Source organism: Anabas testudineus, chromosome 7 (genome assembly GCF_900324465.2).
Source record: "Anabas testudineus chromosome 7, fAnaTes1.2, whole genome shotgun sequence".
In the NCBI taxonomy this organism is placed as follows: Eukaryota; Metazoa; Chordata; class Actinopteri; order Anabantiformes; family Anabantidae; genus Anabas; species Anabas testudineus.
The window spans coordinates 1,490,361-1,504,396 of NC_046616.1; the positions used below are offsets into that span (position 1 = coordinate 1,490,361).

The 14,036-nt window shown below is 38.6% G+C and overlaps 1 protein-coding gene across 1 annotated transcript; it reads right to left on the reverse strand.

Annotated features, from left to right (window-relative positions):
- Positions 1–840: 840 nt before the first annotated feature.
- LOC113167526 (ADP-ribosylation factor-like protein 8A) lies at positions 841–13,749 on the reverse strand. The gene is made up of 7 exons (XM_026368224.1): positions 13,349–13,749; positions 10,648–10,728; positions 10,119–10,192; positions 9,504–9,597; positions 9,320–9,387; positions 8,740–8,810; positions 841–6,695 (listed from the first exon to the last, which is right to left on the reverse strand). Exons 1-7 carry the CDS (start codon positions 13,469–13,471, stop codon positions 6,643–6,645), a joined length of 564 nt encoding a protein of 187 aa, XP_026224009.1. The 5' UTR covers positions 13,472–13,749; the 3' UTR covers positions 841–6,642.
- Positions 13,750–14,036: the final 287 nt, after the last annotated feature.

The following is a 14,036-nucleotide window of genomic DNA, read 5'->3' on the forward strand; positions in this document are numbered from 1 at the left end:
TCAATAACTCTGCAGGTGGAGAAACAGGAAATTAAAAAATAGGAAATAAACACTGATACTGCAAAGTCAAAGCCGTTATCAATACTCCTCCTGTCTGCTCTGTGCTGATGGATTAGAAATGAAGCAATGAAGATGAATGTGAAGGCTGGTTAGGTTTTGTTAGAAGTACGGGAGGAACTTTGTAGGCATCACAACCACTTTCATACAGATCTCCTCAATTTTTCAATGTGGTTTTATTAATAAGTCAAAACAAAGGTAAAGTGCTCTACTTCTCCAACTTTCTCATTGTTAACAATGTGCAGATTAATATTGTGATATTGACGCTTCTGATTTAAACGTTTCCTGTTCTTGAATCAATTCTCGTGTCAAAACTAAGTAATTTGTGGTAAATATATATTTAATTTTCAACAGGATAGGCAGCAGAAGGTAACTACACTGGTTGATCTAAACACTCTGACACTTATACTCATGTTAAGAACTTCTGCTATTTGATACTTTATTGATCTCCATTAGGAAATAGCAGTTTGTCCAAAGACACCTCGACATGTGGCCAGGAGGAACCACTGTCGGACTAGAGCTGCCCTTAAAAGTGCTCCGGTTTAAACACCCGACTTAGAAACAATATAGAGAGTGACACTGTTACGAAGCAGCGATGAGGTGCAGCAAGGTGGGACAGGCTTCACCAGAGGGTCCTACTGTATTATCCAGGTACAGGGAGAACATGTAGCTGCACAAACTAACTGTACTGATGTTGGTATCAGTGATAGCAGCCTGGGCTTTTACTTGGTATTGGGTATTGGATCAGGAAGAAGGAAACTGGTATCTCTCATCACTACTCGCTGTTGTTTCTCCATAGTATTTAATTAGTATCATACACAAGCATGTTTCTATTAAAACACATTATATCAACTGAATCAAACAATAATGTACAAACAGGTTCAAACTGACAGGCTGTCTTCACTATGTTCACCCTGCATGTACAAAGTGAGATGTACGTTGAAATGATACTGAAAGTACAGGATCAGCAACAAGATGGGAAAATGCAGCGAGAGCCAGCTGACAGAAAAACATTAAATGATTTCAGGTGTTTTAGTTTTTACTGCAAGTGCCTCAAAGCAAGGCAATGAAAACAGTTTATATCAGTTCTTGTTTGATGGGTTAGGTAAATCTCAATCTAAATTTAAAATCTATTTAAATCTGTTGCCTGAATCGTCAGGTGGCAGATGACCTACATCTTTTATAAGTGAATTCAGTTTCACATTTACAAACACTTCAATAAATAAAAGTTCAGCTTTTCATGCTCATTTAAAACATTGACACTTTTGCATTTCACAGATTTACTAAAAATGTCAAGTGGAAGTGATATTTTACCAATAACAACGTTCCAGCTACTGGATTAAACTTATGGTGAGGTTTCCCACGCTGCTGCCAAATTGCTTTAAAGGCCTCATCCTTAAACGTGCAGAGTGTAAGATTTAGAGAGATCTATTGGCTACAACTAGTCATAAATATGTTGTCAGTAGTGTGTAATTACCTGGGTGGTGTTTCCAATGTTTTGGTCACCCCATTTAAAAACTGAGAAATTTGAATCTTGTAAATACATTTATCCATTTGGCAGATGCTAAAATGGTCATTTATGGCAGAGCTGCTGGATTTGATCTAATCAGATTGTACAGGTGTATCTAATAAAGTGGCCACTGAGTGAAGAGCTACCTGATGTAACCTCATCAGTTGATGTGTTACGAGTGGATGAACGACACAGCACCCGAGGTGTGAGTGGTGCTCAGAAGGCTGCATTCTTCAATGTCACCACTAGACGTCGCTAAATCTTTCACTTTTTACACATTTTACCTTAAAGTCTGACAAAACACCCTCAGGTCTTGGAGGAACAAACCTCCGTTCTTAACACAGGTGTAAAACCCCACCCGTACACTTCGCTGTGCATAAACAGCGCTCACCAATTTAACATTTATAGTTATTGTACTACGAGTCTCTATAAAGATTAACAGAGGTTTTGTAACCATGTGGGGACTTTTAGAGGTCAAATATTTCTAATTACACTGAGGGTCATTGTTCTCTCTGGTCTTCACATTTTGTTGCTGATTTCAATAAAACCTCCAGTTACTGATGTTAAGAAGAAAATCATGACACATCATTTCCGTTTGTACGTGCAGTAGAACAGATTATTACTATTATTTGCATTAAAAAAAACAAAATAACAGATCAAGCTCTACATTGCAACGACCATATTCCAGTGCACTGATCTGTGCGAAAAGTACTACAAGTACACAGTGATTACACAATAAAGAAGCTTGTAAAAACACAGTTTAAACACAATCTTGATACTTCTGTTTTATTGCACTGTTTTTAGTACGTTTCATGTTGTGTACTTATATTACTTTTCTGTAGAGTAATACTCAGGCTGACGCACTGGATTAAGGCCATTGTATGTTTGAAGTTGCACCATAATATCCATTTACTTCATTGGTTCCCACAGATATACAATCCCTGCCCCCAGCATGCAAACAGAAGAGTCCAGAGCCGGTGAAGAGGGATTTCACCGTTCACACATTTGGTTTGTTACAGGACAGAAATTCATTGTATCGTGTTAAACAGACACCTGCAAGGCTGGTAAACGAGTCAAAGTAGCTGGTGAATCTCAAAGAGAACAGACAGACGACACATCTCAACTGCTCAGTTAGTGGCCTTGGATGTGTCTGAACAAGACTTCAGGACACTTCAAACCAGTCTGTCTGAAGCATACTGAGCTGTTGTGGGTCTGCCCTGCTCAGCTCTATTATCTCTGTGCTGCTGGATGTTGTCAAATAAATTAAAAATATCACAAAAAAGCACAGATGTGAGTGTGAAATTCCCTCTACAACCTGCTCTATCTGACGGCGGCAATAACTAATAATCACTGTGTTGGCTGATCAACAGATCAATACATTTTGAGTGGACCAGAACATTGTCAGACTTTAACTTTTGGCTGGTTCAAAGACCAGAACCTGATTCCTGGAGCAGCTCTTGAACAGACGGAGGCCAAGAAGATTCTCACAGCATAATTGAACAATGTGACTTGATGCTGATTCAGTTTGAGTTGTGCTTGTTGTGCTCTGGACTTTTACAGGGAAGCACTGATGTCTTCTGGGGCCTCCAGCTCATTAAAACAGCTCCCTCAGACACACAGCTCTGGGTAGGTATTTAGAAAACAGCAGCTTTCCACTGCTGGGCTGAAAAGGACTGAACAACACTTGCACTGCTGCAACTTTAAACTTCCTTTCTTGGTGCTTATATGGACACAGCTAATCTAAGCTGTCAGCTTCCTGCCTATAAAATTAGTAAATAATAACATTTCACATCACTGTGTGTTCGTGTGAAACGTATGGTAGGATATTTAGTCCCGGCCTTCCTTCTGTATTCGTTTCCCTACAATGACAAGGACTCTAAGGTCCAGTTCAGTCTGGTTGCCTACAGTGGAAGCCAGACTAAAACTGTTTGGCCCAACAGTGTAAAGCAGCTGGATCTGTGCTAGCAGAGTTATCTTCTACATACGCTGCTGACAATTTGACCACTCTCTGAACAAAATCGGTTTAGTACAGAATAGCAGACATGTTCCTTCCTCTTTCTGTTTGTTCTGCAGTCTGACCGGCTGCTGTCAGCACCAGGAAGTGTCAGTAGGTGATATGAACCGTTACAACAGAGCTGACTAAAAATGTATGATGAAATCAAAACAAACAGATGAATAAATATAAGTAGTGTGATTACGTGATGTAATGCTAATGACGAGCTACATTTTGTGACTCAAAAATATCACATAACCAGACTTCATGACATTTTTCTTAAAATCTCTTCCATTAATCAGTTTTTTATTTTAATTAAATTTTTTTTGGCCAATCACAACTATACCTGAAAATATGATTTAACTGTCAAAAACGACAAGACTTGTTGTTCAAATAGGATCATTCACAGCTGGTAAATGATCTTAAAGTGAGCTTAAGTTTAAAATAGTATTTGATTTTTTTTACCATCAACACCAGAACACTCACATAAGTCTGTCCCACTAAATGAGCCAATTCTATAGAAAGGACATGAATAAATGGATTAGATTTATTGTGTAGCATCATCCTGAGACAGCACAGTCACTGATCTTAAACCACATCATGAGGTTTTTGACCAATAGCAAAAATTTTGGAAAAGTCTATGGCTGCCAAATTCAAAAAGAAAGATGCCCATTTGTGTTTGCAAGATGAATGACATATTATTAAATATGTATAGTTCTTTTAATATATATAAAATAGAAAATGTCATTTAAGGAAACAAAACTGCCAAAACAACAAAAACAAACAAATTTATTTTTATATAAATTAGCATTTCATTTATGTCCCGCTTTGAGTCCATTTAAAACTAGATAATGAAAAATAAGAAAGAATATTTTGTATAATGACAGGTTATTCTGAAAATAAGAGTGAAACGAGCTGAAACCAAAACGAAAATATTTTGTTATTGGCAGTCATAGACTTCCATACTTGTGTTGGCACCAAGCCCGATTAGAAACAAACAGTAGAAATTTTATGGAGAATCTGATGTGGAAAGGATAGATGTAAGGTTGTATTTTTTTATGGGTGTGTAATAAATTTAGTCTTCTCCTAAACATGCATTTTTTCCACGTGGTGTCATGATTCAGAAATTTGTGTGAAGAGGAAAATACATGGATGAAAACCTATAAAAAATAATAATAATAAAAAAAAAAGAAGAGAGAAACAAAACATACAAACTAAAACTACATAAGTGTGGGGATTTCCGAGTCACACATTAATATTTACATGAATATATTTTGTCCGACATGATGTAAAGGTTGATCAGGTTGACACCCCTGGTCCAATCAGCAGACGTCAGAGCACAAAACACTGAACTCTGGCTAAATATGCAGATTAGACATATAAACTAAAAAAAAAAAACAACAATAAAAAAAGAGTAATATAAAACAAGAAATAAAAAGCTTATTACAGACATATTAACAGAAACAATAACACTTCTCCTTCTCCAGTTAAAGTACCACTTCATTAAATCCCAACAGACCAGGTTATGCCACAATAAGATTATTAACATTATTCTCATTATTATATCTTACAAAACCAAAATCAAACAGTGCAATAAAAAGGTTTTTAATCCCTCGCTTGGCAGAATGTAGAGAGAGAAACGGCGAGGGACAGGGATAGGTGACAAGGTAAAGGTTAACATCAAAAAATAAAAAAGAAAGGAGGGATAGATGGAACACAGGGAGGACAAGCAGTTTACAACAGATGAGGGGGTTTGCAGGATTATATAAATGTGAAAAACTGGATGGATGTTGTGGAGAGAGACAGAAAGAGGAAAGGGAGGAAAGAAATGGAGGCAGGTCTGTGGTGGTGATGGCAACGTAGTATGGGGAAAGAGGAGAGAGTACAGACCCACACAACAGGTTCTGGCTAATAAAGCTAAAAGTGTCTTTATGACCAGTAGAACGAAAAATGTTTGTTTTTCTGCCTTTTTGGTGATAACAGAAGTAAAGCTGACAGATCGACTACCAGAGCTGCACTGATCTATAAACACAGATTATGATGGAGGCTGTTGTGTGGAGCCGTAAAGATGCACTGATACCACAATCAAACACTTGACAGGCTTTCTTTGAGGTGTGCAGTTTTGATTTCTCTTACGTGCAAAAATGAAATTGAACTGACTCACTGACTACTGTATAAATGTCTTTCTTAGCTGTAGTGTCAAACCTCAGCAGAGAAGGAAGAGTCAGCAATTAATTTTCTGGTCACTTGTTCTGCACACAACTAATTGTACGCGCTGACTTTAATCTGATTGCAACATCCGTCAAACCACAGTGAGGAAGCAGCCAACGTGGCTTCATGTCATATTCTGTGGTGTAAAGTGATGTATAACAAAATGGACGCAGACACAGTGTGTGTAAAAACACATCGACTGTCTACATACATGTATGTGTTCACACATATTTTGCAGCTGCTAGGTTAAGCTCATACTGGCAGTTTCCGTTTGTATCTGGTTCCAAGTGGTGGAAATACTCAGCCAAAAACAAATCCCTTCTCAAAAGTTTTTCATTGAGTATCTGATATATTAACTCAGAAATAACAACGAATGCCATGGATGGGTTTAAACATTTTGTTTAGTGATTTAATTTACTTTAATATGCTGAGATGATTTTTCCACCTCAAAAGATAAAAAAATAAGCTTATAGAGAGAGAAACCTTTCTGCTGTTTAATATAATGAATTTAATTATCCACTATTCTGTAAAAACAAAGTAGTTTTCTAAATAGTGAGAAACTTGAATCACTGGTCAGATACATAAAGAAACAAAGAAACATGCAAATGATCAGGATGTTTTGCTTTGGTTTCCGTTCCACCTACTTCTCCCAGCTGTCAGTTTGGTACTTTGCCCATACTGCAGGAAAAAAAGCTCACAGGTATCAGTGCATCCAGAGGTGGAGGCTGAAGGTAACTGGGGGTCAGGGGGTATTAATGTGAAGATGGGGTGAGATGAAAAGAGGGTGACCAGTTGGGGGTTTAGGGTTTTCTGAGGGGGTTGATCAAAGAGAGTAAGGATTGGTTGGGCATGGCCTGTTTTGTGTCTGTTTTCAGGAACTCCTCTTAGTCCTGGAGTGTTGGATCAACCACTGGAGAGTGATGTCTGCAGAGAGAGACAGGTGTGATGTCAGCAGAGCGTACAGACCGAAAGAGAGAAACAGTGAGAGAAAAGGAAACTCGAATGGAGTGGGTCCAGTTTATTGGTGGATTTTAGTCTTCATTGAGCCATCTGATGCGGTTGAAAGCTCTGGAAAAGACTAGTCATGAGACTTTGAGCGGTGGACTATTACACAAGTCCTGATTTTACTGAGTGTGATGTTGACGACCTTTAGGCTCTTTCCAGACAAGGGATATGTAACACTGCTGCCTGTATTAAAGGCTGCTGAAGCGGCATCTTTCTGTCATTTAGACACTCGTCACTTTTACATAAATGTTCCTAACAACATCCTTCAGACTGACATCACTGTGATATGTTATTTTCAGGTCACAGGTCAGTCACATCAATCTTGTGTTTACAGACTGATGCTCTGAACTTCTCTCTGCATTTTGCTGGACAATACATTTATTAATCAACACTGAGTTTTGAATTTCTACCTAAGTGCAAAATTAAATACTTTCAAAGTGTCTGCGACATAATTTGGTTAAAACCAGTCTCAGTGAAATCACTGATACACGTGTTTTAGTGTGTTCTGTAATGATTTCAGCAGGTCATCATCCTCTGATCTTTTTACTGTATGTACATTTTCTTCAATGGTGACTTTTAAAAGGAACTTTCTAATTTGTTGGGACGTTCTCTTTTTATTACTGCCCACAGATGTAGTTATTTTAAATGAGGATGGAAGTTAAAAGATTGGACTAATTGGTCCAACTTTTCCAGTTATAGTGTTAATCTGAAATAGTTCTGTCCCTGACCTCATTTTTAGATATTAGTCTTGATATCCATTCCTTAATGTGTAATGTGCAGTCCAGACTTGTTTGACGCTGAATGTTAACTTGTTCTAAGTCTGACCTAATAAGATTATGTTTGTATTTATGTGTTCTTTCAGACAGGAAGCCGACACGTTCAGATTAACAGAACAGAATCCAAGTCTGAAAGGAAAACACCTCTCAGTATTTTTCAGCCCAGTACAATGCCACCATTTTAAGAAAGAAAGTTTCAATTCTGGTATGTGCTTCTCTTTTACAGCTTCCCTGAACTTCTTATCTTCTTGTCTTGTGTGTAACTAACTCAGCAGAGACACAGACACTTACTTGTCCATCTTAATATTCACACTGTTAATACACTGTTTGAAAGGCTTAAACAGTCACGCTGCTTATTCTGTATCAGCAAACTCCCTGATCACTGCTTGATATCACCTGACTGCGTCCTTTAGACAGGTATTTTCCCTGTGTGAAAAATGCAGCAGGTTGTGTTTCATTGACCAGTTAGACAACAAAACACGATCCAGGAAATTCAGTTACAGGAACAGATTTACATGTTCAAAGCCTATTGGAGACGCTTATTGGAGTTGAGCTAATGCACAATTTAATCTTGTATGTAAAGATTATGATACAGATAACGACACTAATTATCATTATGTGGATGACTTTTTCACATGGGACTCAACTCTGCATGTATTTATATCAGGCTGGCAACTGTTCCTGCCAAACAATAAAATTAATTATGCCATATCTTGTTTTATAGATAATATCTCTTTATTGAAACTAGAACCACTCACAAAAAAAAGGTCTCCTGCTTAATTTGAAGCAGCAGAGGACGTTTGGGTGTTTATTGTACAGGGGAACGTGACGTTGAAACTACAAAACAGGAACACAGTTAAATGAAACTAAACTCCAAACCACAGAGATTCTCCAGTTACTGTTCTTACTCGGACCTTAAGTAGTATATACAGTTTAAAAATGCATGCTTTTATGTCTTTTGCTGGATGATGTAATGTTTTTCTAGATGATGCACAAAATTGCAACTCAAGTTTTTCAACTTGTTTGTTAAATTGTGTTAATCGCAGTTAATCGTAATCTTTTCCCCACACGGTATTAACAAAGCCCTGAACACAGGCTTAGGTTTAGAGTAGAATATAAACTTATCATGTGAACAAGATCCCATACAAATATATAAGTGCTTGTGTGTGTGTATGTGTGTCTCATACCAATGTTGTCTTTCTCCTTGCAGGAGATGGAGTAGCAGCAGATCTCTCTGTCCTGGATTGCTGACAGGTTCCTGATTTAACACAAAATCAGTTCATAACAAAATGAGCAAACAAATGGTTGAGTGAACTGACAGAAACCGTTGTGATATTACAAATAAAAGTGTTGTGCTGCATATCTCAGAGAAGCAGTAAACTCTGAACAGACCAGGCTGATGACACACTTCAGGGTTTCCTGATTGCATACGAATTCAAGTGGGATGCAAATAAGCGTTGAGCTGTAGACATATTACAATAAAAACTGGCCTGGATTTACAAAGGTCAGGTGGTTAGCTGCAGCAGTTAGCTGTACAGGAGATGGGAAAAAGAAAACGTGACCAGAAACCAGAGGACTGAGACTGAGCAGCTGCATGTTCAGCACGTCAGAATTGACAAACTGCAGCATTCAATCTTAAAAACAGAACCATATTCAAAATAATAAATGATCAGCACTGATACATTGCTTTTTGACCTTGTGTGTGGACATTCAGAACACTTCATACTGACACTTACTGAACCCTTTAGAACTTTAGAACCAACTTACATCCTCTCTATGAGCTCCTTCTCATCCAGAGCTCCTGGTAGGTCCCTCTTATTGCCCAGAACCAAAACCTGAAGACAAGGATTCATTTGAATTCAGTTTTTTCTGGACAGATTTGGTCAGTTTGGTCAGGTTTATTTGTTTCTGTGTCAGTTATGCTCGGTGTGTAAAGGGGTAGTGCTCTTACAGGTATTCCTTGCAGCTGCGGTTTGTCTAGCAGATTGTGGAGCTCGTTCTTGGAGGCTTCGATCTTCTCTGGGTCTGCTGCGTCCACCATGTAACTACAACAGAAACAATAGCGTTAAAAGCGCTCTATCCCAGCTGAACACACAAACCAACTTTGATGCTCGTTGTTACATAAGTCTGACCATTTGTCCTGCAGCTTCCTGGATTTCCCATGTCACTAAGACAACTGGGTTAATATGACACAACTACATAGCACAAAGCCTGAGGACTGGATTTCTGATGATCAAGTCCTGTGCTTTCACCAAACTCCTCAGTTTTCAAATATTAGCTTTACTGATTAATATGAGCTTTCCACTGAAACACTTGACTGTTGGGATATGAGGATATTTCAGTAGAACTTGAGTGCCATTCTTCCATCCTTCTAGTCTCATTAATGTCTGAGTGAGCTCCTGCTGTGTCTGGTCCCAGCAGAGACGTCCACAGACACAGTTTACGTGACAGTAACCACAGTTTAGGAAAACAGGACTTACACTATAGCACTGACTCCTCGACAGCAGAGACGTCCACAGACACAGTTTACGTGACAGTAACCACAGTTTAGGAAAACAGGACTTACACTATAGCACTGACTCCTCGACAGTAGCGCTCCCACATGCTCCTGAACCGAGGTTGACCACCGATATCCCACAGCTACCAGCACAGGGAGAATAGATAGTTAGAGTCTGTAATTTGGGTAGCATCAAACTGTCTGTTTTATTGATGCGTATATCTGCTGCCATAAATAAAATGTGCTTGTTTCCACATCTAGGTTTGATCATGAGGTAGCCATTATTTATCACATCCAGAGTACAACAGATGAAGCTGCAGAGTCAGAACCTCATAGCTGCTCTTTATAAATGTTTTTGGAGCATTCATTCAGTGTAGTGTGGATCAATCTTAAAATAATTTATTGAAATGTAATGTTTAAAAAACAATCCAATTGATAAGAACTCATTTGTTATCGCACATTTTAATTAGGCATGTGTTGGAGGTAAGTATATCTATTCCATTATTATAGTATTTATTAGTATTTCTAATAATACTACTACTACTAATAACAAGAAGAAGAAGAAGAAGAAGATGTAGCAGGGAGCTGAAGTACTAACCTTGATGGTGACATTGCCTTTAGTGATCTTCCTCATGTTGAAGCCAACTGTAGGGATCATATCTTCACTAAACTGCCCAGACTGAAACACACATACACACACACACCTCTTCCTCATATGTACACAACACCACTGATTATAATACTGTACATTACTGCTACATTCCCCATATTAATACCATAGAAGTACTAATTAAATGATAACTGTCACTAAAACAAGAGTGAAAAAACACAAGTTGTCTTCATCTCTGCACAGTATAGAAATGCCTGATTTTACATAACCACAAATAATTATTTCAGTGCATTCAGACCTTTCACTTTGGGCACTTCAATGTGTTGCAGATTAGGCTATAAAACCTTTCTAAAGATCTGAGTGCTCCCAGCTTCGCTGAGTAGTCTCAACAGCTGTGAAACTGAAGACATTTTGAACAACATTAAGGACTCAACTTCCTAAAGCTGAGTAAAATTATGTGAAGCGGCAAGAAGGAGCTTGGTCAGAGAGGTGACCAAGAACCAGTTGTGCTCCCTGCAGGGATAGAAAAACCTGCAGGAAGGACGACCATCTTAAAACACTCCTTCATAGTGTGGTAGTGGCTAGACAGAGGACACTTTCTGTGTGCAACACCCAAAATATCTCAGATTTTATCACAGGAAGAGTGACTGCAGAATCATCAATTAAAAAAAAAAGTAAGACATGCACTTTTGCACACAGTTAATGGTGTGCCTGAACTTTAATTTGTACATTCTATAATTATTAATTTCAATTTATTTCTATTCATGTTCATGAGATGAAACATAACAGTGCATTAATATATCTACTAACCCTCAAAAGTTTGGGATCACACACACTAAATCAGACTGAATAGGAAATATAGGAAAAGAACAGGACATGCTGACATTGTCAGAGGTAAAAATAATGATTTTGATGGAAATGATGACTGTCATTTGATAGTTTCTCCTTCCTTAAGATCCTTCCACTCCACTACAAATCTCCTATTTTACCACATCCAAAGCACCCAGACCATCACGCTGCCTCCACCATGCTTGACTAAAGGTGTTAAGTGCTGTTATACCATCTTTTAATTTGTCCTGTGTCTCACACATGTTCTTCTGTTTGATCCAAAGACCTCAAACTAAACTCATCTGTACACAACACCTTCTTCCAGTGTCCAATGTCTGTGCTCTTTTGCCCATCTCAGTCTTCAGAATCCTGAAGTCTCCTCTTCACTGTTGATACTGACACTGGTATTTGACGTGTACTATTTAGTGCAGCTGCCAGTTGAAGACCTATGAGGAGTCTTAGTCTTAAACTACACACTCTCAGATATTTGTCCTCTTACACAGTTGTGTATCTGGAACTCCCACTACTTTTTCTGTCCCTGTTAGATCCAGTTTGTGCTGCTCTCTGAAGGTAGTAGTTAACAGCATAAGAAATTTAAAGTTTCCTTACAATTTCTAGCATTGAGTAGCCGTCCTTTCTAAGGACAACAATAGACTGACAGCTTTCTAATTAAAGTTCTACCTTTCTGGCCATTTTGAACCTGTAAACAAACAACTGCTGATGTTCAGATACTAAACTGACCTAAAGAACGCCATGCTCCCTTGTCTCCTCCATTAGGACAACTGTTCTCAGCTGAGCTACACAATTACAAAAGGGTTTTCTTATAATCAATTAGCCTTATAAAATGATTAACTTGAATTAGCAGCCATACAAGGAGACTGATGCGAAGGAATGACAAAGTATTAATAACAGGCCAAGCAAAAATGTAGATCATACTTTAAAAAACATAGGATTCATTTTAATAGTCTGTGAATTAGATAAAATTGTTTGTGATGCATGAAAATTAGTTTTTCTTTGGAAAACAAAGGAATGTGCATGTGATCTCAAGCTTTTGAGCAGTAGTGTATATATATAACCAGCACATATCTATGTATGTGTGTGTATGGGCTGCTGAGAGTTTACTTCTTTTCAGTGAAATAACCAACAAAATATATAATTTGTACAAATTACAAATACATCTGTACTGAAACTCTAAGGTCTGCAACACACAAATCCCCTCAATACAAAAACATACACATTACCTCTTTGGCTAAAAACATATCTATGTTAGTGGGTCATCCAAAAATTAATTCTGTACTCAGGAGGTGCAGGATGCTGACATCAGAGCAGTATTCAGCTGAGGCTGTATGACAGAGGGTGACTTGGGTGTGACCACTGAGGGAAGGTCACTGATACAGGCGGGGGGTGGTCGACCCTCTGACACTGGACATCCAAATCCTACCTACGGCCCTGCATACAGCACTAAAGCTGAGGGGTCCAGAACCAAATCCTTCATGCCGATTAAACATTAACATTTACCGTGAAAGTTAGAACACCCACTGGTGCAGACGTGAAAACAGCTGTGCTCGTTTTAACGACACAGACCCGGTGCAGCGGTTTAATGCTCAACAGCTACTACAGCGTTTGTGACATAACGTTATATTTGGATTATGTTTGAAAATCAAACCCATGTTTGAATTAACGTGATGGAAGCTTTAGTTTGGATATTTAACAATCACACTGACTCATTCACCGTCTATCTGAGTCGAACATCGACAGCTAGCTGACCTCACCACTGCAGGATAACAATAGATGCGGGCAGATGCTAACTGACAGCTGGCATTAGCACATCTGTGAGTGGCTAAATTAGCCCCAAACTTACCGCTATCACGTTGACGAAGGTTGTTTTCCCGGAGTACTGCAGTCCCACCAGAGTCAGCTCCATCTCTTCCTTCCAGAAGAGCGCCTTGAACCAGTCCAGCAGTTTGTTGATTAGCGCTATCATCTTTGTCGTTTGATGCTAATGCTAGCTGCGGCTCTGCTGTTACGGCTAGGTGGCTATGCTAGCAAGCTAGCGGGCTAACGTACCGACTGTCTTTATTTTTGGACGCTGACAGTCGCTGTGACAACCACGGACGGCAAAGAGAAAACAGAATACACAGACTGGCTTAATATGAACCGAAAAAGAGGTTGAATAGGTCGGTGTTTCTGGCTCTGACGTCCGCGGTGTTTTCGGCTTTCATTAATGTTTACTAGCTACGCCTTTCACCACCAGCACCGTCAAGACGGATGTAATAACTCATACCACATCCGGTAAGGCCCTTCAAAATAAAACTTAAACAGAAAAACAATATACATACATTTATGAAATTATGCTTCTACAAAAATATGAATACAATTTCTAAGAATTAAGTTAAATAAATCAAATGCATTTCAGTCAAATGTGACCTTTATATTGGTCATGTTGTTGGATTTGATATAATCTGTGAACAGCTTGTCACCTCTGCTTCCTGTTTGGGTGGGGTTGATAAATGGAGTCGAAGAGAGCAGAGAAAAGAGAAGACTGATGC

Coding starts and splice junctions, on each gene's coding strand:
- LOC113167526 (XM_026368224.1), bottom strand. CDS start 13,471: ATGATAGCGCTAATCAACAAACTGCTGGACTGGTTCAAGGCGCTCTTC. Junction 10,729..13,348: donor CCTTCGTCAACGTGATAGCG/GTAAGTTTGGGG, acceptor TGTGTGTTTCAG/TCTGGGCAGTTTAGTGAAGA. Junction 10,193..10,647: donor AAGGCAATGTCACCATCAAG/GTTAGTACTTCA, acceptor CTGTGCTGGTAG/CTGTGGGATATCGGTGGTCA.